At 38.3% G+C, this 27,526-nt stretch overlaps 1 protein-coding gene across 1 annotated transcript in view; it reads right to left on the bottom strand.

Moving 5' to 3' along the window:
• The window catches only part of ALDH1A1 (aldehyde dehydrogenase 1 family member A1), a 55,375-nt gene extending 37,540 nt beyond the window's left edge, over positions 1–17,835 (bottom strand). The window contains exons 1-2 of the mRNA XM_036893430.2: positions 17,687–17,835; positions 2,625–2,729 (exon numbers count right to left, since the gene is read on the bottom strand). Coding sequence (XP_036749325.1) covers positions 2,625–2,729; positions 17,687–17,752 — 171 coding nt within the window. The 5' untranslated portion in view covers positions 17,753–17,835. The remainder of the gene's footprint in view (positions 1–2,624; positions 2,730–17,686) is intronic.
• Between the last annotated feature and the right edge of the window lie 9,691 nt (positions 17,836–27,526).

The following is a 27,526-nucleotide window of genomic DNA, read 5'->3' as shown; positions in this document are numbered from 1 at the left end:
TCACCTTGTCCTTTATTGCTTTTCCCCCCTCCCCAAGGTTGGCAAAGCTACTCAAGGAACTAAAAGGACATTTGAGGCAATGCAGTGCTGTGTAGATCTCTGGAAATCTCTGATAAAAAATATTCCTCATTGTTGAATATAAAAAACAAATTTTTGTCTTATTTGTGGGGATGGCTCATAGGGCACAGGCCTTAGGGTCTCTGGGAACTTGTTGCCTGGGATTACCAGTATTTCTCTGCCCATGTTTGGTCCCGTAACGTTTAGAGAGGTGCAGAGTGGTTATCATGGTACAGTTTCCAATCTTCGGCTTTTCTACTTGTTAAAGTCCATATCCCCTGTTACATGCTAACAGAGGAGAGCACGTGTGGTCACTGCCTTAGCTCAGTGGCTCTCAGAGTGTATGGCTGCACCCCCAACCAGCAATATTAACATCACCTGAGAATTTGAGAGAAAGGCAAATTCTGAGGCTCCAGGCTAGAATTACTGAAACGAACTGTGGGAGTGGATAGGGCTCAGGAATCTGTGTTTTAATGAGACTTCCAGGAAATTCTGAGGCATGAAAATTACCAAGAGTCACTGCCTTACTTAACAGTTAATTTAAGTACTAGACTGCTAAGGTGAGGTGTGTGGGGTATGTGGAAACTCAAATCTTGATGGGGGAGATTATTTCATTGATCCGTTACATATAGTGCATTAGATCCTAAGAGTATATATGTGAGCTGTGGTGTTGATCTCTACAAGAAGCATATTTCTCAGACAAATTAACCAATAACTAGATAACATAAAGACTGTAATATAGGTAAGTAGGATGATTTATAATGACAGAGAAGAGAGCAATTCTACTTGGGAAGGCTAGAGAAGGTGGAAAGAAGTGATTCAGCAACTGAATCAATGATTGAGGCTTTGTCATGTGCCTGGAACAGTTAAAGCACTTTATGTGCTTCTTATTAAATTTCCCCAAGTTTTTCCTATCTCCCCATTCTATGTGAAAAGGAATAGAAACTCAGAGAGAGTAAATCAGATGTGGAACCTCTGTCTCTTACCACAGATGTTGATTTGAACAAAGGTCCCAAGGACCATGGCCGTGGCACAGAGGCAGTGATCAGCACGAAATGTCTGGGGTGTGATATGGGGCATGGTGAAGCTGGAACTCTGACACTGATGGGTGGCTTGAGACAGCAGCCAAACACAGGTTTTTTGTCATTTTTTTTCCTCTCTTGAGAGGCTGTAAGAAGCCCTTGAAGAATTTATGCGCAGATGAACTCTGGTATACACGGAAAGTGAATTCTGAAAGCAGGTGTCATGTCTCCATCCTATTCTGCTTCTACTTCTCAAGCTGTTGACCGTCTAGCTAAACTCTGTACTCTCACCCCTTGAGGCATGGATCTTATTTCTTCTGATAGTAATGCAACCTGAATCCAATCCTTCCCCAAGCCCAAACCAGCCCCTGATATCGATGGCTATCTTGGAATAGATCTGCTAGGCTTAACACCCTGAGATTAGTGATCTCCATCTCATTGATTGGGGATGAGGGAAGGCAAGAGAATGGAAAATGGACAGGAACACGTGGCTGCCACAATGGACCCAACACAATGGACCAATGGCGGCATCCTCGGGTTGTGCTGACTTCCTCTTCCAGTAGCCTTTTCATACAGCAAAATAATTTACCTCTGAACATCTTATGTGACAGAGATGTATAGCTTGATAATATCTGGACAACTAAAGACCAGAAAAAACATTTCAAATTAGCCTGAAAAACATATGCACACTTTAAGGTAGGTGTTCAGATAAAATTCTAAAGGCATTTAGTCTCCTCACTCCTGAGGCTATTTAAAATTGCCTTATCTTACTTATATTTATAATAATAACAAAAAGGCAGTAGCCCTGTCAATCACAGGCTCTGGGCTCAGAAGGACACATTTGAATGCTGATTTCATGATATCTTAGCAATGTCATCTAGTAAATTACTTCACCTTCCCATTCTGCTATTTCATCATTTATAAAAGCAGCTAAAAATAGTACCTTTCTCATAGTGTCGCTCTGAGTATTAAAACAACATTTAGGATAAAAACAAAAAACCCTCTAAATAACAAGTGGGTTTTGTTGTATTATTAGGTAGAGAGCAACAGTACTTTCAATTTATGATTCAATTTAAGTCATTTTGAAATTCGATTTTAGCAGTGCTGATTAATATTAATTCAATGATTTTTAATGAAGTAATTGGCAATATATTGTTCTAAAAGTCTTATATTTTCTTTTAATTTCATTTTACAACTTGGTAGAATAATTTTATATGAATATAGGATTTTTCTGCTTTTGGCATCTATGATCAGTCACTTCAAGTGCAGTCTCTTTGTACAATAAACACAAATATTATTTTGATCAAAAAGCAAGCAAGGAAAAACATATGGGAAAAAAGTCACCACAACACTGAGAAGCATAGGCTCATCATTGTCACATGACTACTGAGTGCCCTTTATGTGCCAAGAAAATTTCCCTAGATGACCCCAGAAACCATACTTTCATGACATGTGTACTTGAAATCATAACGGGGTTCGGGAGCTCAGGACAGCAAGAAACAAAAAAAGCCAGCATCCACTGGAACCAAGTGTTAGGAAACTCACCTTATCTCCTTCTTCTACCTCACAGAGTTTCTCCTCAGTTGCAGGATTCAAGACAGGAAATTTCTTGCCACTTATCGAATTATGCCATTCATTGTTTATGAAAATCTGTAGAGAGGGAGAGAGAATAAGGAAAAGCATTTAAATATGCAGCAAATTTAGGAATTAAAAAAAAAAAGTAAACTAAAGCATTCCAGAATGCCTAAGTGAAGCCAGTGTTACAACCTCACCTGTACATCCATCTTCCCTGCAAGAAGTTTTTGGTCATTTAAGACGTTATATACACACATACGCACACACACACACACACACACACACACACACATACATACACACACACACACTCCAATAAAGTCATACTTTTAAATTACACTAAGGTATAAGGTCATTTCAGTGTCTAAAAATGCAGCCTGGAGAAAACAATATAGAGAAAGATGGTTTATCTGAACCTGAGGCAAGAGCAGAGGCTTTGGTGAGCTTGGTCTTTATGAATCACTGTCCCTAGTTTCCACATCAGATTCTCAACATGTTCGTTTGGGGCTACTGGAGATTTGGTATCTTAAGTAACTATTTTCTGATCCTTTATTTTAGTGTTTTAAAGGTAGCATTTGGGAGGATTTTAAAAGAAGTTTGCTCAAAAAATAATTGACTAGTGGCACCTTTTTCATTGAACTTTTAAAAGCATAAGGGTTTTGTTTTTCCCTTTAAAAGATCATCTAATAATTTATTTGTCCTCAGGTAAAATCAGGCACTAGATTTCTTAGTGCTATCAGAAATAAAGATACACCTAAAGAAACAGAGGGAGCACATCCTGGTCTCATGGATAGGAAGAATTAATATTGTCAAAATGGCCATCCTGCCTACAGCAATCTACAGATTCAATGCAATCCCTATCAAAATACCAACAGCATTCTTCAATGAACTAGAGCAAATAGTTATAAAATTCATATGGAAGCACAAAGACCCCAAATAGCCAAAGCAATCCTGACAAGGAAGAATTAAGTTGGGGGATTACACTCCCCAACTTCAAGCTCTATTACAAAGCCACACTAATCAAGATAATTTGGTACTGCCATAAGACCAGACCCACAGACCAATGGAATGACTAGAAAATCCAGATATAAACCCAAGTACATATGGTCAATTAACATATGATAAAGGACCATGGATATACAAGGGGGAAATGACAGCCTCTTCAACAACTGGTGCTGGCAAAATTGGGCAGCTACATGCAAGAGAATGAAACTAGATTATTGCCTGATTCCATACACAAAAGTAAACTCAAAATGGATTAAAGACCTGAATATAAGTCATGAAACCATAAAACTCTTAGAAGAAAACTTGGGTAAAACTCTCTTGAATATAAACATGAACAACTTTTCTCCTGAACACATCTCATCAGGCAAGGGAAACAAAATAAAAAATGAACAAATGGGACTACATCATGCTAAAAAGCTTCTGTACAGCAAAGGACACCATCAATAGAACAAAAAGGTATGCTACAGTATGGGAGAATATATTTGTAAATGACATACCAACAAGGGGTTAACATCCAAAATATATAAAGAATACACATGCCTCAACACCCAAAAAGCAAATAACCTATTAGGAAATGGGTGGAGTATATGAGCAGACACTTCTCCAAAGAAGAAATTCAGATGGCCAATAGGCACACAAAAAGATGCTCCACATCACTAATCATCAGGGAAATGCAAATTAAAACCACAATGAGATATCACCTCACACCAGTTAGGAAGGTCAACATAGAAAAGACTAGGAACAACAAATGCTGGTGAGGATGTGGAGAGGGAAACCCTCCTACACTGCTGGTGGGAATGTAAACTAGTTCAACCATTGTGGAAAGCAGTATGAAGGTTCCTCAAAAAACTAAAAATACAAATACCATTTGATCTGGGAATTCCACTCCTAAGAATTTACCCAACAAAAAGAACTTCTCATATTCAAAAAGACATATGCATCCCTATGTTTATAGCAGCACTATTTACAATAGCCAAGATATGGAAGCAACCTAAGTGTCCAACAGTAGATGAATGGATAAAGAAAAGAGGGTATATATACACAATGGAATATTATCCAGCCATAAGAAGGAAACAAATCCTACCATTTGCAACAACATGGATGGAGCTAGAGGGTATTATGCTCAGTGAAATAAATCAGGCAGAGAAAGACAAATACCAAATGATTTCCCTCATTTGTGGAGTATAACAATGAAGCAAAACTGAAGAAACAAAATAGCAGCACACTCACAGACTCCAAGAAGGGACTAGTGGTTAACAAAGGGGAGGGGTAGGGGAGGGGTTGAGGAGGGTGGGTGGGAGGGATGGAAGAGGGGATTGTGGGTACCATGATTGGTGCACATGGTGTGTGTGGGGTCTCGGGGAAGACAGTGTAACTCAGAGAACACAAATAGGGACTCTTTGGCATCTTACTACACTGATGGACAGTGACTACAATGTGGTATGGGAGGGGACTTGATAATAAAGGTGAATGTAATAACTGCTTTGTTTTCCTTGTGAAACCTTCATAAGAGTGTATATCAATGATACCTTAATAAAAAATAAAAATAAAAATAAATAAATAAATAAATAAATAAATAAACAGAGGGGTCTAGAAAATATGGAACTTTGTTCTGTGTACACTATAAAAGAATAGAAATACTTAAAAAGTGTTGGTATGTCATTTAAAAAGTCTGAGTTTCTACATGTGCCATCCTGAATTTGCATTTCATTATGAAGTCAAATAGAGCTTTGATATCACATTACCCTTTTACTAGAGTAAATGTATTTTACAAAGCCAAATTAATAAGAACTCTCTGAGGTGAATAAAGCTTTGTTTTGTTTCTGACAAAAGCTAGAATTTTTTCTTCCTTCTCCCATTCCATTCCTTCCTGTTTATTCTCCTTTTTCTTATTTATTTTTAAAGTATGTAAAGTAGTCATAAGTACAGTATTGAACATTGTGTCTCCAACTTTCTGTTTGATTTATTATTGCAACACAAACTAGTTTATCTACTTTTGAATTGTAGGTAGTCGATACATGTAATTTCAAATGGAGAGAGACATATGCACTGAATTTATACTATATATCTTAATTCAGATACTTCTCCCTACTTGATATTTAAAGATAAATTATTGCTAGTGCAACCCTGAGGGAGAATGTATTGAAACATTGCTCCCCATGGCTTCAATCTGATGGTATAATAAATACAAATCACTTTGCTCTTAAAAATTCCCCAGTGACAGATATCAAGATTATACTTTATTGGTTTAGTGACTTATACTGTCTATATTTGAAATAAAAGTAGTCTTTTAAATTAACCAATGAGTTCATACTAAATTATTCTATCATGTAATGTCTATAATATAGCTTAAAATTTGGTCAAGTTAATAAAATACACATTAACCGCATATCCCTAAATGCTTAAGTACAATTAATTTTATATTCTGTGATTTACAAGGTTATTTAGACAGACAGCCTGTTTGCAAAAATATTTCCCTGGTTTCCTATACTTCTACTGTAAAATTCATCACTTTTTAAAGTCATTTTTAAATGTCTGCCTTCCCTCCTGGGCTGCAAGCTCTATAGGAAAAAGTCAAAGACTGTGTTTGTTTGGTTTTTCTGGTTTATTCTGTGTCCAGCACAATCCCAGCCACAAAGTGATTTTAACCTCAGTAAAGACTTCTTGAGTAAATCACTTAAACTTGAATCAATGAACCTACAGTCCCGTAGCTACACAGGGATAAGACCTATAATATTGGGCACATGCATACCCTATATTTTGTATTTAATTTGACTGTCTTCAGCATGATACCCTTCTGCTCCACACCTTTACAAGGGGAAGGGTTAGCCTTCTTGTCTGTTCACACTAACACAACCAGGCGTATGAAGAGACAGCATCCACCTACGTATATGGAGGAGCTCAAAAGAATTGCAGTGCTACCCTGGAGGTGACAGGACAAAAATATGAGCATGAGTAACTAAAGGTAGAGGGGGTGCAAAGCTGTTCAGATGAAGAGAATAAATGTCTGAAGACATATATATGGATGTATAGGAAAGACAGTAGTATCAGGAAAACCTTGTTTCTCTGATTGGGTAATGGACTACAGATGAAGACTGTAACATTCCTATTACCCTCCCAGGAAAAAAAAATGTTGGCATCTTTGTCCAACTTGAAGAAAGTTAAGTTCAGATTAAAATACTGCCTGGCCCAGTGTCTTTTAGAATGAATCAGCATTTTATCAGAAACACATTTTACAGAATCCTGTAATTACTTTGAATGACTATTTTCTTTTATGTGCCTCTAGCCCCTACCCTTTGTACTTTTCTTCCCAAGGAATGGTTGGGAAACATTTTAATCAACCTGTCCCAAATTCACTCACTGTCACTCTAACTTTATGCTGCTCTTATCTCAAACTAAAGTTCTGAAGCTTGCATATCCTCTCTCCTACCTCTCTCTCCGTTTCTCTTACTCTCTCACATGCACGTGCACACACCCTCTCCTGTTAATGACACACCCCATCACTAGTCATCCTTTTCTATCACCTTGCTATAGTCTACCACAAAAACTTCTCCCTGCCCCCCACCTCTGCCTAACTGGAATTTAATTTTCACTCTGTTATACAATCTTCCTAAGCCAACCCAGTTCAGATTTCGTCCCCTCCTCAAAACACTTGGGTGGTTCTCCATTCTTCAATGCCTTAGCATAGCACTCATTCAAGCTGGCTTATGATCTGGCCCCACTGTACTTTTCTAAACTTTTATCCTGCTATTTCATCAGTTTCTCCTTTGTTTCAGCTTCATTGGGCTGTCGCAGTCATGATGCCTTTCTGCCCCACACCTTTACTTATGGTATTCCTTACACCGGAGTTTTACTATTTTTGTGTATTCACATTCCACACTCTAGCTGAAAATGTTGTCTTCTCATGAAACTTTCACTAGTTGGTCCAGCTGGATTTAACTTCTGCTTTTCTCTTTTCTAAGAAAGTATTTTAGTCTCCTATTAAATTATCTGTAATGTTCTGCTTTGTATTAAAGTTAGATAACTACATATCAGTTCATCAAAATCCAAACAGAAAATGAAACACATCATGGCACTTGCTCTAGATTCTTTAGTCACCCTTGCAAAACCTGCATCAAAAAGTTGTAGAACTCACAGATTTCTAATTCTCCCTTTTCTCTGCCCTAAAAAAGCATTACCCCCTTCAGACTTCATATCTTTAAACCAAGAGAGCACAAATCTCCCTCTGTGAGAGATATATCCAGAATTCCACCCTTGCACAGTATAATTTTACCCAAAATCTAATAAAAACAAGATACAACATGTATTGTATTTTGTTAATCCTGTGTGGTGAAACTTTCAAGCTCCTATTTGAGTTCTCCTACCCCCTAGGTCAGTGATAATTTGTGGTTTCAGCTTCTCAGTAATATGCTGCCGATATATTGTAGCTCATTTACTCCCTTCATATATCTGTTTTTGTGAAAGAATCATTACAATATGTACAGCCCATCTAGTTTCGTTATCAGACTCTGTGTGTAGCTGCACATAAAACTTCCCTTTCAGATTAAAGTCAGTGAATGTTTTGTGAATGAGCATTAGCTAATGTAGGAAGTTCATCAGCCAGCTTTCAGACAACTGAAAAGCTCAGTTGTAGTTGATTCCAAATGACCAGAAACTGCTCTGCATGATTCAGTTTTGACCTTTACTACGGAGAGCACTGTGAACCCAACTCTTGTTTGCATTTGCGCTCACGTTCAAATAGTTCAAAACTGTCACTTTTGTTTTATCAGAAAAGCATTTGCCAAACAATGAGCAAATCTCTGAGTCAGCTGGAAGGTACTGGGGGAAAAAGCGAGATGAATGAGCGATGGCCCCTGCTCTCAGGTGTCTTGTCATCTGAGAGAAGAGTGGATCTGTATCAAGATCATCAGTCAGGAAGAACTGAAGGTTGTGAATGTATCGAGAATTGAAGAATTGAAGGTTGTGAAGTTGGTCGGTAAGTTGCAGATGGACCTCATGGAAAAGAGGGAGGAGGGCTGGAAGAATGCATCTTTGAAGGACTGGATTGGATTGGTGGAAAGAAGGAAAACAAGCAAAGGGCAGGAACAGGCTTGGGATTTTAGTAACACAATGAAGAGACCAGCCCCAAGCAGACAGTTCCAGTGGAAACAAGTCACAGAGAAGTTCTCACAGTGAAAGTGAAGCCAGTTTGTGGTGCATCTTGATCTCCAGAGTGAGAAATTTGGACTCTATGCTGGATATAAGAAGAGACTGATGGGAACAAACGGAAGTTTCAGGAATATTGACTGAAATGTTCAAAGCAGATTTGAGGCAGAGCAACCACAGTCCAAGGGGTTGCCTAGAGACTAGTTTAACATTCCAGGCATGAGTTCATAGGGCTTTAGAGTAGGTTGACCTAGCAGTACAGTCTGCAGATTATGAATTATATCCATTCTCCCCTAAACAGAGGACTTCCAGCATAACAAAACCCAGCCCAGATAATGAGATGATCCAGGTTGCTATAAACCCAGGCATTGCACCACTCTTATCTTCCCCTTAACTGTGGAGAATTTACTGATAGGAGCTACCTTAATGATCCTCTCCTATTTTTCATTTTATTGACTTGACACTTGACATTTGCCTTCCAGCTAACATGGTGACCAAACGTTTTTGAACATTCGATTCTTCCCGTAGTTATATACAATGGCTATATGGAGACGTGCAGGCTAGTGAATGTTTATTATACTAATCCTGAGGCCTATTTTAGGCCCGTTAAAGGGATCTATTATGGTGAGAACCTCATTATCCATTTTCTGGTTGCCTTTATCAGGTTTAGGGGAAAAGGTATTGAGCTCTAAACGTTAAAAAAAAGTCATGGGCTCTATTTAAGCATTATATTAGCCATTCTATTTATGAATGTTGGACTCAAGGCACTTTTGAATAATATATATGTACAGAAGACTTCAACTTAAAGTTCATAATATTGATTGGAAATTATAGATGCATTGCATACACTTAGACTTAAGTGCTTCTTATTGGGGGAAACAATGAATGGGAAAGTTGAGGCAATTCAGAAGTTGATTTTTACTTTTTAAACATTAGATATGTTTGAGGGTTGTATCATATGACCTTTCATTTTTTTTAAAAAAGGGATTATTTCCTTAATACAGTTTGTTGTTCAAGAATAAGTCATAATTTGGGGGGGAAAAAGCCTTTCCAAAGTAAAAGTTATTATGTCTTAATGTGTTTGGTGTAAAGCTACAGTTGTAAATAAGTAAACCCCTTCCTAGAAATATTTCTGACTTGGATCAAGCTGAATTTGACTAACAGAGCAAAATAAAACCTATTAGTCTTATCTGCTGGTAGGAGATTTTGGAACCTGTTGGCTTAAAGGGGAAAGTCCCTGACTCCCTGCAACAGATATTCTGGGTGCCCTAAATTCCCATGATCTCTGCAAGGCTGTACCTGGGACAGTGGCTCTAGATGGTATAAAAGGAGCCAGTGCTTTCTTGGTAGTAGTAGAGAGATCATAACACATCACATTTTTCGTGCATAAAGAACTTCTTTTAAGATATGCCAAAGGTAAAGAAGGGTGATAGTCCTCATTTTATGTCACCTATGTGAATTTCCAAACCCGAGATCCTGGGTCACAGATTGTGGAATGATGGGTATTGTTATGAGTGCATAGGAAATGATGGGTGTTGTAAAGGTGTAAAACTTTTCTCAGCATTGGGCAATTAAAAATGTACCAAAGACGGGGGAAGTCAGGGCAACAAGACTGGGAATGAATAAGAGAGAGACTGAACAGAAGTCAGGTCAGGCTGTTAGACACATTTAAAAGAATCAGTGCTAGATCTCTGGCAATTCTTTCAACCCAAACCCTGAGGCAGCCTAGTGAAATGCTGAGACTCAGAGTAAAAAAATGTAAAAGGAAATTAAGGAGGAAATAACAGATGGGAGGAAAATATTTAACTGAGGTCAAAGGAATGAAAACAAAAAGAGAGAGTGATCAACACAAAAGTAGGAGAAATTCACTTTTCCTTTCATTTCTGTTTCATAGTATGGTCGGACTTCAGCAACATGAGTGTATACTCTTTTTGTCTTGTTCAAAAAAATCCCTTCAGCCTTTCAACACTGAAACAAAATAGATGCTAAGCATTTCTGTTTTGAACTACACCTCGACTGTGTCCCACAGATGACAAATACCTGTCAACAATTTCTGTGCCATCATTGCATCTCCTGTATCAAAGAGGTAAGACATAGAAGCACTAGAAAGTTCTGTACATTTAAAAAAAAAAAAAACCCCAAGATCCAGCAGTACAATTGCTTGCCTGTTAGCCCTCTTCCTTCTAAAGAAAGGGCCAAATGCAGAGCATAATTCAGTTTTTTGGCATTCTTTCAACTTCTAAAAAAGTACTTGGAGAACAGCAGAAGCAGTCAAATAATGGGACATGGGGAGGAGGAAAGGTAGTAGTTAAGGCAAAGTTTTGAAATCTCTGATATTTGTTCAGATTCCCAGGAAACAAATTTCCACTAAGAGCTCCAACATTACAATGGAGTCATCAGGCAGAGATACTACAAACATTAGCGACACTTTACACCCCTTGCAAGTGCTGCCGCTGTTTGTGGGAGCATTTGATGTACACATGCACCCAAAATATACCACGTTACGAAGCCCAGGTTTACACAATACTTCCTTTTCTGATTTGTTTATTAGTTGTGGTTTTTAATTAGAAGGTTTATTATGAAGCAAATACTGCTCATGTGCTTTTGAACCTGGCTCAGCCTGTGTTGCTGCTCAAATCTGGTAAATGTGTCATGTGCTTGGACAGAATTACAACAGCAGTATGAAAACCCAAACCAGCGCTATCACTCCAAGCCAGATAACTGCTACTTTGAGACCAGCGTATCGCCATTTCATCAATACCTGTATCCCCATAAGGTTTCTTTCAGGGTGGTCTGTGTTACTCAATCCTGTGACATTGCCCACACCATTTCAGAGGCATTCTTAACTTTGTGTTGCTCTTCAAACAAGTTGTTTCTCATAATCTTGAGGAGCTTTCCTCACCCGGCCCTCTCATTCTGGCAGGTAAGTAATGACAAGTTCATTAGGTGAAGTCCAGTTTAAAAAAAGCATGTGAACACTTGGAGTACTGAGCATTCTGAAAACAAATTGGGATAATACACTCTTAGAGTATGTGTTATTTACTTTAGGATTTATACTGATTAGGTTTCCTGAAACTAGGCAGGTGTTAAAGAACAAAATGATTTTCCAAGACAGCAGTCTTACGAGATGACCTAAACCATTTCATTTGTAGTGAAGGGTATCACCCAGGAGCAAAATCAGTGGCTGGTCCCACCACTGGTTTATGCCCACCATCTGGTTTCTATTGGACTCAGGCACTTTCCTGAAGGGGAAGGTAAATGTTTCTGACTTGGCTGGGTGTGAGAGAGTTTCTCAGAGAAAAAGAAAGCCGGGTCCCTAAGTAACTCGACAGTGGTCCTTGCAGGTAAAGCTATAAGGCTGACCCAGAACTTTTAGACCATAGCTGCTGGACAACTGACTACAATTTGGGGAGCATGAGCAAAATTGGAAGTCTGTTGGAAATGCAGAATCACATACCTCCCCTCAGATGTACAGCATCAGGTTCCACATTTCAACAAGATCCTAAGTGATTCACTTGCACATTCAAATTTGGAAAGTTCTAGAGTATCTTCTCTCTGTTGGGCCACCTGTCTGAGGACTTAGTGCACAAATTATTCCTCTTCTCTCATCATCCATATTTCCATTCTCATAAGCAGAGTAAAGGATAAAGATACAAATGAAGTAATAGGTGTGAAAGCTTGTTAGAAACAACCAGCAAGATTTCAGTATTATCGTGTTTAGTATTTAGGGAAAATGGTATCATGTGGAAAAGTGTCAGATCTGAAATGAGAAGATTCAGAATTTATTTCATTCTGACTTTGCCTTTTAAGAACCATGTGACCTTGAGCTAGTCGCTAGTAACATCCTCTGTAGCTTCTTCCCAGTGGTTAATTATGAGCCTCAAATGAGATCAATGCATGAAAGCAGCTTTGAACTGTGACAAGTGATGCAAGTATTAGATGCACTTACAAGGGGAATGGAATAATTTCAGAATTCTGGGAGCCATCTTGGGAAAGAGAGAGTTAAGGAGAGCCTGGATTAAGTAGCTAATCAGCGCCAGGTGTTTTCCACAAAGTACTTTCCTTAATTCTCACAGCTGCTTTCCAAGGTAGGTAGTATCCCTCCCAATTTACAGACAGGGGAACTGAAAGGCAAGGAGATTAGAAGCTTGGCCAAGGTCCTATCAGTAAATAAGTAAGAGAGCTAGAAATCCAAGCTAGATTTATCTTGTTAAACCACTGCCCCTTGCAGTCATCCAGCTACTTGTTCAACTGCTTTTGAACCCAAAGCACATAAAATATTGCTTCAGTCAGGAGGGAGTTAAAAGATTTCCTGAATGGAAGAAGTGCCTCAACACAACCAGCTTTGACTTGAACATAAGACCTGTCCCCTTTGAAGCACACTCAGGGGTTTCCCTCTAACAAAATCCACCAGGCAACCAGGCCACAGCTTCGGCCTCCAGTCTCATAACATCTATTCTCTCTCTTCCTCACTTTACTCCGGCCACAGTAGCCTTTTGATAGTTCTCTGAACATATCAAGCTCTAGTCTGTAGAGGTCTTTGCACGTGATCTCAGGATCTTAGTTCTTTCCTGCTCTCCTCGGTCATGTAATGCTCTGCATCGCTGAGGCTGGCTGATGTCCCTTCCATAAAAAGACCTTCCCTAAAACCTCATCAAAGTAAGTTCTTCCCCTAACAATATCTTTGCTTTCAGTTATCCTCTTGTTAGCATTTATCATAATTCGTGATTACTCACCTACTCAGTTGTTTTCTTCCCCATGCACCCTCCAGGAATATAAGGTCTGTGAGGCAAGACTCACATTAACCTTCTTACATCATAAGGCCTAGCACAGGGCAGTCACTCAATGACTTGTTAAATAAAGGGAAGGGAAAATGGGGGAAATAGTGAAGAGGATGGGTATTTGGAATTGCATGTGGTCTAACGTTGTTTGTTGTAACGATTTAAGAGGAGATAATGGTGCTTGGCACATAGCATTCAGTGATTCATAACTCTTCTTGATCAGAAATATATCTTTAACCCAGATGGGTTAAACAATAACACCAGAAATCTTAGAAAGTAATCTCTTACTCCAACCAAAATTTATTCCATAAGAGTTAAAGAAATGTCGCTCACAAAGAAATTGCACACCTATGTTAAAATCTTCTGCATCACAGCCTTTCTCACCCCCACCCCTGCTTTTCCAATGAAAGCAGAAAGTCTGTTCATTTCCAACTTTCCTTATTGTTCTTCTCATTTTCTAAGCTGGTGGCAAACTTCCTCCTGTTGACCTGGACACAGATGAGCAGAGCTGCAGTCATGTCCCTTCCAGCCATCAGGAATGGACAAATGAAAGCCAGAATAAAGAAGGACAGAACAGGCTTCCAGCCACTCCATGTCCCTGAGCAGTGACACTGATCTTAGACAAGTCACTTGTGGTGGGAGGGCTCAGACTGCCAGCATTCGAAGATTAGCTTTGTCACTTACTGGTCATAAAATTTGAGGGAAGTTACTCAGTCACCCAGTCTCCTCATGTACAAAACAGGAACAGTTAACTTCCTCCCTGGATTATTAATTATTATATATATATAATAATCCAGGGAGAAGTAAATAAATCATTACAAAGCCTTTAACGGTCATTGACACAGAGTAAACTATTGAATTTTAGCTATAATTATTTCCTGTGTATGCCTGTGTGTGCAATGTTATGAGATAATAAAGATCTTTTCTAGCATGAACAAATTACTGTTCAATGAATTATGTTTAGGAGTTAAGTGAAACATTTTGGGGTTTGAATCCTGCCTGAGAAAGCTTTTCTTCTTGAATTTCCTATTCATCATTTTTTTTTTTAAAGGTAAAAAACAATGTCATGAAGGGAGAATGCAAAATCAAGGCACCAAAGCCTCTAAGAGAAAATTCTGGATCCCTGAAATCCTAGATAATCCCTCGGACCTTTGCTCCAATTCGATTCTTGTCAGGTAGGGCATGACTATGCAAAAAAGAGTGGTAGGAAATAAAGGAGAAAAGAATGAGATGAGAGAAATTCTGTGGGAAACAGGTCTAGGAAAGGCTAAGTATAAGAAGCTTCTGAAAAATTGGAAAGAATTCAGAAAAATAAATAGGACTAAGATAGTAAAAGGCAATCAATCACTTCCCCTGTGCCAAACACAGTTTCAAGTACTTGATGTACATTAAGCTCATTTAACGCTTTCATCCACCTTAGGAAATTGGTACCTTTATTATTCCCATTTTACACATATGGAAACCAAGGCAAAGAGAGAGAATGCAGTTTGTTCAAGAATCACATAACTTTCAAAGAAGCTCTTCATCTAAAGGCTCAATAAAATGGATGAGTTGGCAGATGTAGGAATCATTTAGAATTGGAAAGTGGAAAAATTAGAGAAGAGATAGGATCCAAGTTTATGTGGATTTATAAATATGTTATTGAGGTTTTAAATTCTAAAAACTTGTATGTCATTTTAGAAAGTATTTCTTACCTCTGATCTCTGTTTTATCCAATCCCCCTCCCTCCCTCAGAAAAAAATCTGACTGTAAGAGAGTAAGTTATAAAAGATAGGTAACAATGACGTTTTTTGTTTGGATGAAAAGCCAACTCAAGTTTGAGAATGTGGAGTTCTGCCATAGTTGTAAGAATTTTTGTTACTCAGCCCTGTGTGTCTCTTCCCTCCAGCTTGACCCAATGACCAACATAATTATAGTGATAATAAAGAAGGGCATTAACATAGTAGAGAAAAATAATTCAGAGTTTAGAGGCTGGCCAGAGTAGGTAATTCCTTGGATACTATAAAAGTCTTGCTTATTTGGTTTGCACCTTGGAAACTTAGTGAATAACCATCATTTTTCCAACGTGCAAATCTGATAAAATTCTTCAGGGGGCATACAGTAAACAGGAAGTACAAGGCATTTGAAAAAGCTCACCCATTTAGATTTAATTACATACATAACTGGTGTCCTCCCAAGTGTGAAAATGCTGTAACAAGTAAATCAGACAGTAAAATGCTATCTGAACAGAACAGATTTACAGAGAAGATGTGTGAGCAATCAAAATTCACTGAGTTGCATTGGGTATTTTTCCCAGAAAAGTTCTTACAAGCAAGAGCAAATTCTGGCTTTTTGAATCTTGCCTTCTTTTGAACACTCAAGGTCAGTCATTTTCCCTAGATGGGTGTTCCTGTCTAATGATCTTGACGTGAATGGACGATTTCAATCTTAAAAACATCCCTCTTTGTTAAAGGATCACTAGATCTATGTTTGTATGTTAGATGTTAAGGACCATCTCATCTGCCTACCACTGCTTAATTCATAACTACTAAAGAGTATTTCATATTTCACATTAGAGCTTCCTTGAGATGCACATACAAGGAAGACTGAAAACTTCTGCAAAGCCAAATTTTAAAAAATGTACCATTTAGACCACCAAAGTATCTTCCCAGGGAGGATCACAGAAAAAAAAAAAAAAGCCTCTTTGTAATAACAGTAATGGGATCATTCAATCACTGCCAATAATTTTGATCTTTATGCCATGCATTTTAAGGTGTGCCTGTTTTGGATTATATTTCTTGCAAATGACCAAGTGGGAGTAAGAAAATTGGGAAGCCTGGAGTCTTGTCATCTTTTGGAGGTACCTTAGCCAAATGTAAATTGTTGGAGGGGATAGATTCTCAAAGTATCTCTCAAGCTCTCATTTGGAATAAAATTGAATGGAAAAAATCAGTTTGTCTTTTAATAAAACCTTGTGAAAACAATATCTTACTACACATAGCTGCTGGTCAACCATGCTAATGGCACAGTCTGATCTCTGCAGACTCTTGCCTATGGAAAAGAGTCAGCCAGCTGAGCAACTTTCTCATTTGTTGTGCTCATGAAAATGAAAATGTAACTGACCTTAGGAAAACTATCCATGGCTGTAAGTCAGAAAATAAATAATAGCAAGGCTTTTCCTTTCTCATTAAATGATAATGCTCTTGATTTTCCATTTGCTAATTCAGGAAGCAAAATGACTCTCCCTGAGTTGGAATAAATTCCATTCTTCCCTTACTTTGCACAGCACACCAGAAAGCTAACTTTGAGCGATTTTGGTTAGACAAGTTTTGTTTGTTTTTTGTGTGAGGGGGGGAGTTCTAGGCTCTGACACGAAAGCAGGCATAGAACAGCGTGAAACAGCCGAAGTCCTGAGATACTTTTGAATGACTCAAACAGGATCCATTTCCTCCTTCTCGCTGGCTGTGGATTTTTAAGTCTGGGTCTGGCTCCTGCTTTTGTTTCTCTAAATATTTATCAGTTAACAATCATGCTTCAGCTCCAGTGGCAGCAAACTAGGCTGAAGAAATAAATGAGAATGCTTTCTCTCCCAAAATATGCTAAATAATGCAAGTCCATTTCAACTTTTTGAAATGGGAGCCGTCATCCAGTTATTCAGACTTAGGTCTTTCCATTTTGATACTCATTAAACACGAAGAAAAATGTTACTTTGGCATGCTCTGTTTATCTGTATTTAAAGTCTTTTCCGGTTTGTTTGGCTCTTTCCAGTAAGTTTTCTCTGGTAAGTATTTGCCTCTCTTCTTATACATGCTGGGCAGTGCTTAAGTTAATGAATTGCTTAGAAAAGTCCACTGAATCCTGGCACAAGAACCTTTCACAATAGAAGAGAATTCTTTTCCCTTAGAGATATTTTAAGACATAAATTTATGACAAGTTCCCTGATATGATTTAGAATTCATTATTTGATCAAGACACTAAACCCAGAAATGCATTTTGCAAGGCTTTTATTTTTGTATTTGCAAAGGGCTCTGTACACAGTTTGCTTAAATTGACCTTCTATGCTTTAAACATATGTACTTTTTATAAACCTAAGGCAAAGTAGCAAATATAAATTGTACTAACCTTAGTATATTGAAATTTCAAATTGGTGAGTGGGACAGGTAAGTCTGGCATGGCTGAGGACGACATTTCTGGTTCGGCTTCCAGAACACAGGTGACAGGCTCAGCGATTTGGTTCTGACGGAGCACTTGGCTTTATTTGTGCCTATTTATCTGCAGTGGCTAAGGTTTATTTGCATACCGGGATATGATTGGATGAGCAAACCCAGAGCAAAAAGAACACGACACGACTTATTTGTAACACCTAGGGCAGGAAGCCCTTGACTTTACACTTAAATCCTTAAGAAACCAGTGCTGGAGCACTGAACTGCATCTGGAGACAGGGCACTATTTGCCGATGAATTAATTTACAAAGCTGAAACGGTGATAAGGATACACAGCGCAGCTGCTCCGGCCACTAAGGCTAGTTATTATTTTTTTTGGCTTTTCATGCTTTCCATGTTATTGTGAAACTTTCCGTTCTCTGGCAGACTTCAAATCAGAGAAAGTGAGGATTGAAGGAGTCTCAAAGGGCACTTGTTCCCAGGAGAAGCTGGTAAGGAGAGGACCCTTGGCCACGTTGTCTTCAGGACATTGTCCTCAGCAACTCAGCCCGTGTCGCAGCAAAGCAGGGTGCTGTTAGGGGAAGAAAGACCTTCTAGATAGACCCTACTCCAAGCCAGTTGTAAAAGATTATACCAATCAAGGGTATTTTCAGTGCTGGATAAGTAGACCTGCTGTGATTTCAGAAACTCTAATTTATCTTTATTTTGAATCTAAGAACAGAGCAGTCAGCAGGATTTTTGGGGAACTCAGAGTACACTGTCACGCAGTCACCACACTAGCCATATGGCAATATAACCTGTTAAAACTCATTTAAAATGAAAGTAACCTCTAGTTTGGGAAGTTGGCTATATTGACAGATCGTTGATAGAGGCCATGTACAAAAAGCAGATTTAAGCAGGACTCCCAACGATTCAAGTTCTTAAAATTAAATTAATGTTTCAAGCAGGGAACGTTCCAAAAGGACAATTTTTAACCGTACCACTCCCATTGGAAGTACAAAAGTTTATTGTGTGAAGGTCTGGGAAAAGTTACAGCAGGAACAAAATAGAAAACTTGGATGCTTCTAACTCTGGTTAGTAAGAATCAAGAACAACAATTTTTTTCTAGTGAAAATTGTCAGCTCCCCCAAATAAGGGGTTGTAGGTAGGGAAACAAAGGCTTACTAAATAGTTACTCCAGATTGGCTGCAGGGCTTAACTTTCTCTTTCCACCTTGCGTGGCTCCCCATTTCACAGACATAAGAGTAAGTAGCTTATTTATGATCACAGGTCTAATAAACACAGGACCAGAATTTCATTTTCCAGATGGGTTCTCTGAATGAACAGTCATCCTTACAGGCACTTAAAGTTATTAGTCTTTTATTCACCAAAGACATGGGTTGGTAAACTTTTTCTCTTAAGGGGACAGGTAATAACCTGCTTTCTGGGCCAGTGCTTTCTACTGTAAATTACTCAACTTTGCACGAAAGAAACTATAGACAATAGATATATTAACGGATGTGTTTTTCAAAAAAATTGTATTTATGAAAACAGGAGGCAGGCCAGTTCTGGCTCATGGGCAGCCCCCTCAATTCTAAGACAACTATCCCCCAGGCCCTATGCCTCCAGCTTGAAGACCTGATAGAAACTTCTTCTTTATTTATTCATTTTTGTCCCTCTCTTTCTCTCTCTCTCCTTCTTTCTTCACTCTCAATTTATTTCCTTTTGGAAAATCTAACTGTTTTCCTCTTTTTAAAATGTGTTTTGAGTTAAATGCACAATTACACAACAGCTGTTACATAACATGCAGCATGGGGCTCTGGCCATGCCCAGACAGCTGTGTTTCCTACTCTCTCCTGCTCCCGGCTTCATAGTTATTTTGTGGATTCGAACAGTGGTTTACCTGATGTCCAGGCAGTGAACGCTCAAAGCTTCATAACACACTCCGTATGTTACCTCACTACTTGTATGCTCATCCTTGATCATATTTTATTGAATAATTACCTAAGAACGGGTTCCTTACACCAGATATTACTGAACATAAGTAAAAGGAGCAGCTTTGGAGACAGGTTACCACACCTGCCCACTTAATTGCAACAAATATTTACCAAGTCTCTTTTATGAGCAAAGCATTGTGATTAGAAGTTCAGGAACTCTCTCACATTTGTCTTATTTGAAGGGCAGATCTAGTCTGCCCAGAAAGCACAGTGCCCAAGATGTCTTATTTTTGAGGTGAGTGTCATCCTGTCCTAGAGCGTGTCTTGCAGGAGAGTACATTCCTGGGAATGGTCGCCTGGGCACAGGCTTTCCCAGACCACAGGGAGAAAATGCTTTGGTGAGAGCACAGGGGCCAAGAAGGCCCACTGCAAGACTGGACCCAGGGCTGTATATTTTTATCATGTCAGGATTCTGCAGCAAAGGGGCTGGGACTTCAATTTCGGAGTAGGATGTTTTATCCAACTTTCCTTCTTAGGGACCAACTAAATTATGTACACACATGCACACACATACATACAATGGGGCAGGAGGCTGGGGGGAAGAGAGGTGCATAATTTCTTCTTCTCTTGAATCTGACTTCTTTCCGCCCGTTGTGAAAGCTGTCATTATGCCAGGAAGCATATAGACGGTGACTTCAACCATTGCTGGAACTCGACTCATTTCACAAGGAAGCTCTCCAAAACTCAAGCCTCAGTCCCTGATAAGATAACGGAAGCTAACCTTCTGCTACCCATAGGAGTAACCGAAATAAAAACTGTTGATATTTGTTAACAAACATAACTGGATGCTGACATAAATATAGCTTTTTTTTACATTTTCTGATTTCAAAATCCAGAATCAATTGGTTGGAGCTTAACTTTTGTTCAGTGACTTCCGTCCTCCCCGGCTTTTCGATGCTGCCTGCAGCGTGGCGGGGCGGGGTGGCCAGCGTTGCCTCATGGTGGGTATATCCCTTCGCTTTTGATCCCTGCGATTTTTAACAGACATCACTTTAACCTTATGTTTATTTCAGTTTTCATAATTTGGCAACAGTGGGTTTTGACTGTGGTGAGAGAATGTGTGCTTGGTTGTTAAGGTAGAGGTGAACGTGGAGGTGGAAAGCAGTATTTGCGTATGTGAACATAGGTATTTGTGGGCTATTTCTGTTTATCTGCCATTCTTCTCCAATTTTGAGGGTGCAGAATTCCCTCGCCTCTGATTTCTCCTGCTCCTCACACATCCTGTCATTGTTTTCTCTTTGTCTCCTGTTACTACTGACGTGGCAGATGACCCTCTTATCTGATACAGTCCAGGCACTAATGAATTAGTAAGGTTGCCAAAAGAAACATTAGATTCAAGCCTCTTAAGATAATTATTTTAGTTCAGATGGGTTTTTGCTGAAGTCTACGGGCCAAAGACATTTCTCAGAAGTGGGTCTGCTGGAGTTTAAAAAATAACCTTGCATAAATACTGTTCATTTCCTCAAAGCAGAGAGAGAAATTAAAGACACTAAAGGCATCTTTGTAGTACTTTGAATGTAGACTACTTTGAGATTTTTATGATTTTACCCATATCTTTTTACAATTGTCCTATGTGCAGATTATATGTTTTCAGCCACTTGACAAGATTGTTTGCATAATATTCAGTTTAGTTTTCATAGAAATAACTTTCCTTTTCTGCCTGACAAATTCATTATTTAAATAACATTTAATTCAATCAAGTTATTGAAATATTGAGTTCACATGACTGATCAGGCTTTAAAGCAGAGATCTGACCCATGTAAGCAGAGGAAATTGTGCTCCAGCCTGAATGCATATGACATGAGTGTCAGTACTATTTTTTTGCTTTGTATTTACTAATTTTTAAAAAACATTTTCAAGTCAAACATAGCACATATAGAAAACTGCAAAAATCATAAGTGTACATCTTCATAAATAGTCATTAAGTGGACAAAACAGAATAACCACCACTTGGGTCAAGGAATACAAGAAATCAACACCCATAGCCCACGTTGTACATCCTCCCCTTCTCACGCCCCTTCTACCTCACCCTAAATTAACTTCCACATATTTTTGCCACATTTTTTTGCAAATTTTGAACTTGATCTAAGCAAATCATACAGTCAGAATATTTTTACAAAGGAAATTCGGAAGGGCAAGTTAATCTGGCAAGCAAGTTAAATTGTGTTTGTAGGTAAAGAAAGTTACTCAAGAGCACTCCCCACCCATTTATATGCCGATAAACATAAATCATAAGTGAAAATATGAAGCAATGAGTTAGCATTTTTATGAGCAGAAGGGCACTTGTTCACCCCCATCACAGAACATGTAAAAGTGCAGAGAAATGGCCCTTTCCCCACAATGTTTGTAAAACCTAATAATATTTGTAAATTGTATCAAAAGATTAAAAATGTTCAAACCCTTGATCTGGTTATTCTACTTCTAGACATGTATTTTAAGGAGACAATCAAATATGAAGAAGTATCTTTAATGTAATATTATTTACAAATAGAAAAAATACCAAATGGTTAAATCATGACTTCACAATAAATAAATATATAGAAAAGCTAACAAACAAATACTTAAGGAAGGACCTGGTAAACTTTTGCAATATATTGTAATTTAATAAAAAAGCAGATTATAAACCTGTGTGTTGTGTGTAGGGATGCTAAAAAATTGTGCTTCATGCTCAGTATTTGGCCAACATCTGCAGTTTGCCTTTGACCTTAGTCTCTGCATTTGGAAAGCTAAATAACTAATTTGACATCAGTGCCATTTCTGGAATCCTTGAGTTATGCATGATCAAAAATCATTTGATACCTTGGTTATATTTTATAGAATTCTTCCAGGCTGAATAATGACCCCCAAAGATAGACCTGGAAATTGTGAATTTTCCCTTATATGGCAGATATAAGGGAAACTACAGATGTGATTGAGTTAAGGATCTTAAGATGAGATATTATTCTGGATTATCTGGGTTGACCCCAAATGTCTGACAAGTATCCTACAAAGAGGGAAGCAAAGGAGATTTGACTACAGAAGCAGAAGGCAATGTCCCGGAAGCTGCTAGTTTTGATGCTGGAGGAAGGGGCCAGGGGCCAAGGAATGCAAAGAATGCTGCACTAGAAGCTGGAAAATAACAAGGAAATAGATTCATTCTACCCTAGAGCCGCTGGAGGGAATCGGCCCTGCCTAGCGCTTTGATACTGGCCACTGATTTCAGACTTCTGACTGTTAGGCTTGTAAGAGAATAAACATGTGTTGTTTTAAACCACCAAGTTAGTGGTAATCTGTCACAGTGTCCATGGGAATGAAAAACACTCATCAAAAAGCACAGGTTCAAGGCAGCCAAAAAGTGCATGCGGTCACTGATCACACACTCTGTATGTTGTTTGGTTTATTGTTAGTATCTGAGTATTTATGATCAAATAAAGGAAAACCTCCCATGTGTACCTTGGAATAAAACTTCTCAGGTGCTTGACATCTTGAAATATTCCAGTTTCAGTCATAGTATAAATGGATATTTATCCAACCGCAAAATTAAAGTATAACAGATAATGTTTGTGAAAACTACTAATTCTTTTAAAAAATCATTTTATTTGGATATCAAACGTGGCTTGCATTTGCTTGAATGGAATTGTCCCATATTTTAAAATTACACATATGTACCCAGATCTACAACCACAATCCAAACTTCTCTTCCAGGACCTGGCTTTCCATTTTAGCTCCTTGTTGCCTACCCGAGCTATGCGTCACATCTAGTCACATAGCTGGGTTTGCAACTTGAGAGCCTGCATATTTGTTTTATGTGGACCATTCAGTGTTATAAAAATTAGAAACATTAACATAAAAACCCAGATTTTAACTTCTTAAATCTCAGAAGACCCACAGAGGTTTTAGCCAGCTGGCCCTTAGGAATCACCTAGGGAATTCAAAACAAAACAAAACGAGATTCCGATGCAATAGGGGTGGTCTTACCCAGGAATTCGAGTGCATTTGAAGCTCCTCAAGTGATTCTAATGTGTGGTCAGTTGTCAGAACCACCGAAGCAGCAGTCTGTCTCCCCATTTCCTCATGGTGCTCAAAGTTGGAACGTCATTCACATTACCTGGAAAACTCTTAGAAATGACAATAATCAGGCCGATTTCAGACCTGATGAATCAGAACCTTTGGAAATAGAGCCCAGCAATCTGTGTTTTAACTAGCCCCCCAGGTGACTGAGTGAAGGTCAACAACCACTCCCCTACAACATAGACCCAACCTAAGTCTATTATTTAGTGCAGGCTGTTTTCACTAGTCCCTTGGATTATGTTTTAAGACACCTAATTGAACTCATTATTACATCCCCAAATCTAGTCTTTTTCTTGAATTTCCTCTTTCTGATTATGATGAAACAATGTTATGGAGTCCAAGCACCATACCACTCACCCCTCAACAGGCCAACAAGTTGAGAGACAAGCTGTTGGGGCAAAGAAAGTGACTTCATTTAGAGAGCCAGCAGACTGAGAAGATGGTGGACTAATGCCCTAAAGTACCATCTGATTTGGGGTTGATTTCAAGCTCCTTTTAGGCAAATGAAGGGGGAGAGGAGGAGGGAGTTGAGGTCAGGAGGTGATGGTCAGCTTCAGACAACTGAGGAAGGTCTGAGGAGGTGGTGACACTTTGTCCCTGGTTAGATGACTGGTCATTTAGGTGATGTCGGTCTGGCCATAATGTTCCTATAAATCCTTGATAATCTAGTCATTATTTTTGTACATATTTCCTTACCTCCTCGGGAAGGTGAGTTTTTGGGAAAGGGCTATTTGCACCAGTGTTTAAACCATGAAAAAAATTCCTTTAGATGATTAACAAGGTTATAGGGCTGAGCAGAGCTGTTTGACCCAAATATTAAGGCAGCAAAGGAGACAGGTACAATATGAAAGCAGAGATGCCAACTCTCCTTCACCCCATTACACCACCACTATCCAAACCTCAGGAATCTGTAATTCCTTGCCTTTTTCCTGTTAAACTATCAATTTTTCTAATTTATTAAAACAGTTATTACTTTCAAATTTCCAGTGTCCTGACATTTTAGGTCTGGGTTTTAAAGAGCACATAGGTGGAATAATTCTAAATCCAATCTAAGAGTCTCTGCCTTTAACATGTATGTTTAATTCATTTATATCTATTTCTACTATTGTGATTACTGATGCTTTCTGCTTTGTCCTTATATCATTTAGGATTAGGTTTGGGTGTCCACAATGGAAAACCCAAAATAAATACACAAGAAAAAAATGTGTTTCTCTTTCACATATACAGAGATTGTAAACTGGTAATCAGAAAGGGAAGCATGATAGCAGAGTTGAAAGGTACACGCTCCTTTGGGCTCACTGCTCCTCTTTCTTTGAAGTTTGATTCTTAGACTCCTGATAAGAGAAGGCTGCTCGAACTCTAACCATTATATTCATAGTCCAGCATTCAGAATGGAGAAAGAGGAAGAAAACTGACAAAAGACTAGGGTTGTCTGCATTTCGAGAGTTCCCTGAGGTTTAGAGCTCAGTGACCAGAGCTTAGCCACATGTCCACACTTAGGTTTAAGGAAGGATAAGGCTGTAAACTTTTTCTGGGCAGCCAGGTTCGTAGTTCAAAATTAGTTATCGTTTTATTAGGGAGGGAGCACTATTGCACAGGTAACTGCATAATCTTTTCCTTCTTAACTATAGTCTCTTATATTAGCTACAATTTCTTTATTCCTCCATTTTCACTTTGTTTCTTGTTTGGCAGAAGTACTTTCCATTTTTATTGGTTAACCTAAAAATCTTAGCATACTTATTTGCATGTGTACATTTAATCACCCTTCTCTTGTACAAAAAATTTAAGGACTCTGAATCCTTTACATCTGATTCACTATTCCTGTTCTGCATGTGCTATATGTCTGTTAAAAATTTTTTGTTGTACCTTAATTTTATTCCCTAAAACCAGACATAGTTATTATCTTAGTCAACCAATTCCCATTTATTTCACCTATTTACATAAAAATTTATTTGCCCATTATTCACTCCTTTTACCTCTATTTGTTCTCCTGGGTTTAGCTTCCTTTTCTGAGAATCTGGTAGAGGTTCACATTCTTGACCAGGCTTGTCAGGAGATTGTCCAGTTTGTTAGTATTTTAAAGAAGTTTGGGCATTGTTTATCCTCTCCACTGGATCTTTGTTTTTTCACTAATTTCTGTTCATATTCTCATTGTCTCATTCTATTTCCTCTAGGTTTGTTTTGCTGTTCCTTTTCTAATTTCTTGATACTTAGATCATTTGATTTTTAGCCTTCTTTCATTTATAACTCTCATTTTCCTTCCAAGCATGTCATTAGCAGCATCTACAAGTTTGGATATAATATTTTCATTTCATACCATTAAAAATACTTGCTAATCTCTATTGTGATTTCTTCCTTGACTCATGGCTTATTTTGATGTGAGTTTCTTAATTTCTCTATGGGTTGGCAATAAACAGCTACCAGAACATTGCAGCTTGTATTAGTAAAGCTATATTTTTATGTGCTTGTAAATTTACTATTGCTATATCTTCCTGGTGAATTGAACTTTTTATCATAATAAACTGTCTTGGTTAACCTGTTAATCTCTATGATATTTATCATAACGTTTCCTGTGTCTGATAAATTATTCCTACAGTATCTTTTCTTTGGGCTGAGATTTGCATAATATATCTTCTTCCATCTTCTTACTTATAGTCTCTGTTTTCACATGTATTGCATATGTCTCTTCAGTTGACCCACAGTTGGGTTTTATTTTTTATGCAGTATTAAGAATTTTGTCTTTTAATCGCATCATTTGCCTTATTGACATGGAATATAATGTGTTGATGAATTTATGTTTGAAAATGCTTCTATCTTATTACTTTTGTCTTATCTGCTCTATTTTATTTTTTCTCCCCCTTTACCTTCTTTTATTTTGATTTTTAAATTGACATTAATTTTAAAATTAAATTAAATTTTAATCTTACATTTAGTATACATTCATTTTAATAATTAAAAAATTATCCTATTAGCTTGGGAGTTATATATTGCCTTTCCTATTATTTAATGGTTATTTGAGAAATTACATTTTGTTTTTTCACTTTAATCAAAGTCTAAAATTAACTGGTACTTTTACTCTTTTCCTTGGCTAATCCAAATGCTTAGAATTCTTTAAATTCATTTGTAACCCCAGCCCCAAGTATACATGCCATTGTTGGTATATGATTATTTAAATGTTTCTGTGCTTGTTAATATTACTGGGTATTCTGTTTTCCACTCCAGATCCATTTCAGCTCTATGCCTCAGGATCTGGCTCTTTTGCCCTGTGGCTTCTGGTTTAGTTCAGCCAATAGAAATGGGAGGGAAGTCCTGATAGAAGAATGGAATATAGGAGTGGAGAATAGCCAGAAAACGTCCTTGCTTCTTTCCCGTCTCAGTGGCATCATGACAGGGTTCAGGCAGGGCTGTGTCTTCCTTCTGTGATCGCGGGTGCCATTGTGTGCCCCTCACCAACAGGGTCTACAGTTCACTATTCCTTGAGCTCTGATAACACCATTTCCACCTCTTGTCTCTTCAGGCTTTTGGGAGTGGTGACTGCTTCTTACCAGTGCAAGCTCTGGCTTTTTCAGCACCCCTGTGGCTTGCCCGCACTTCTGTAGAGTTTCTTCATTAAATCATTTTCAAAACTGCAGTCAGATATGCCTTCTGCTTTTTTGCTGTGACCCTGATATCATTCCTTTAGAATTTCAAATGTATTTATTTTTGGGGAAAGGCAGTTTTCTACAATTAGTCATGCACAGTAACTTAACAGGCACTAGAAAATCACTATGCAA

This window comes from Manis pentadactyla, chromosome 3, assembly GCF_030020395.1.
Source record: "Manis pentadactyla isolate mManPen7 chromosome 3, mManPen7.hap1, whole genome shotgun sequence".
NCBI lineage: Eukaryota > Metazoa > Chordata > Mammalia > Pholidota > Manidae > Manis > Manis pentadactyla.
Note: the sequence above shows the minus strand (reverse complement) of the source record. Positions and strands in the feature narration are given on the sequence as shown.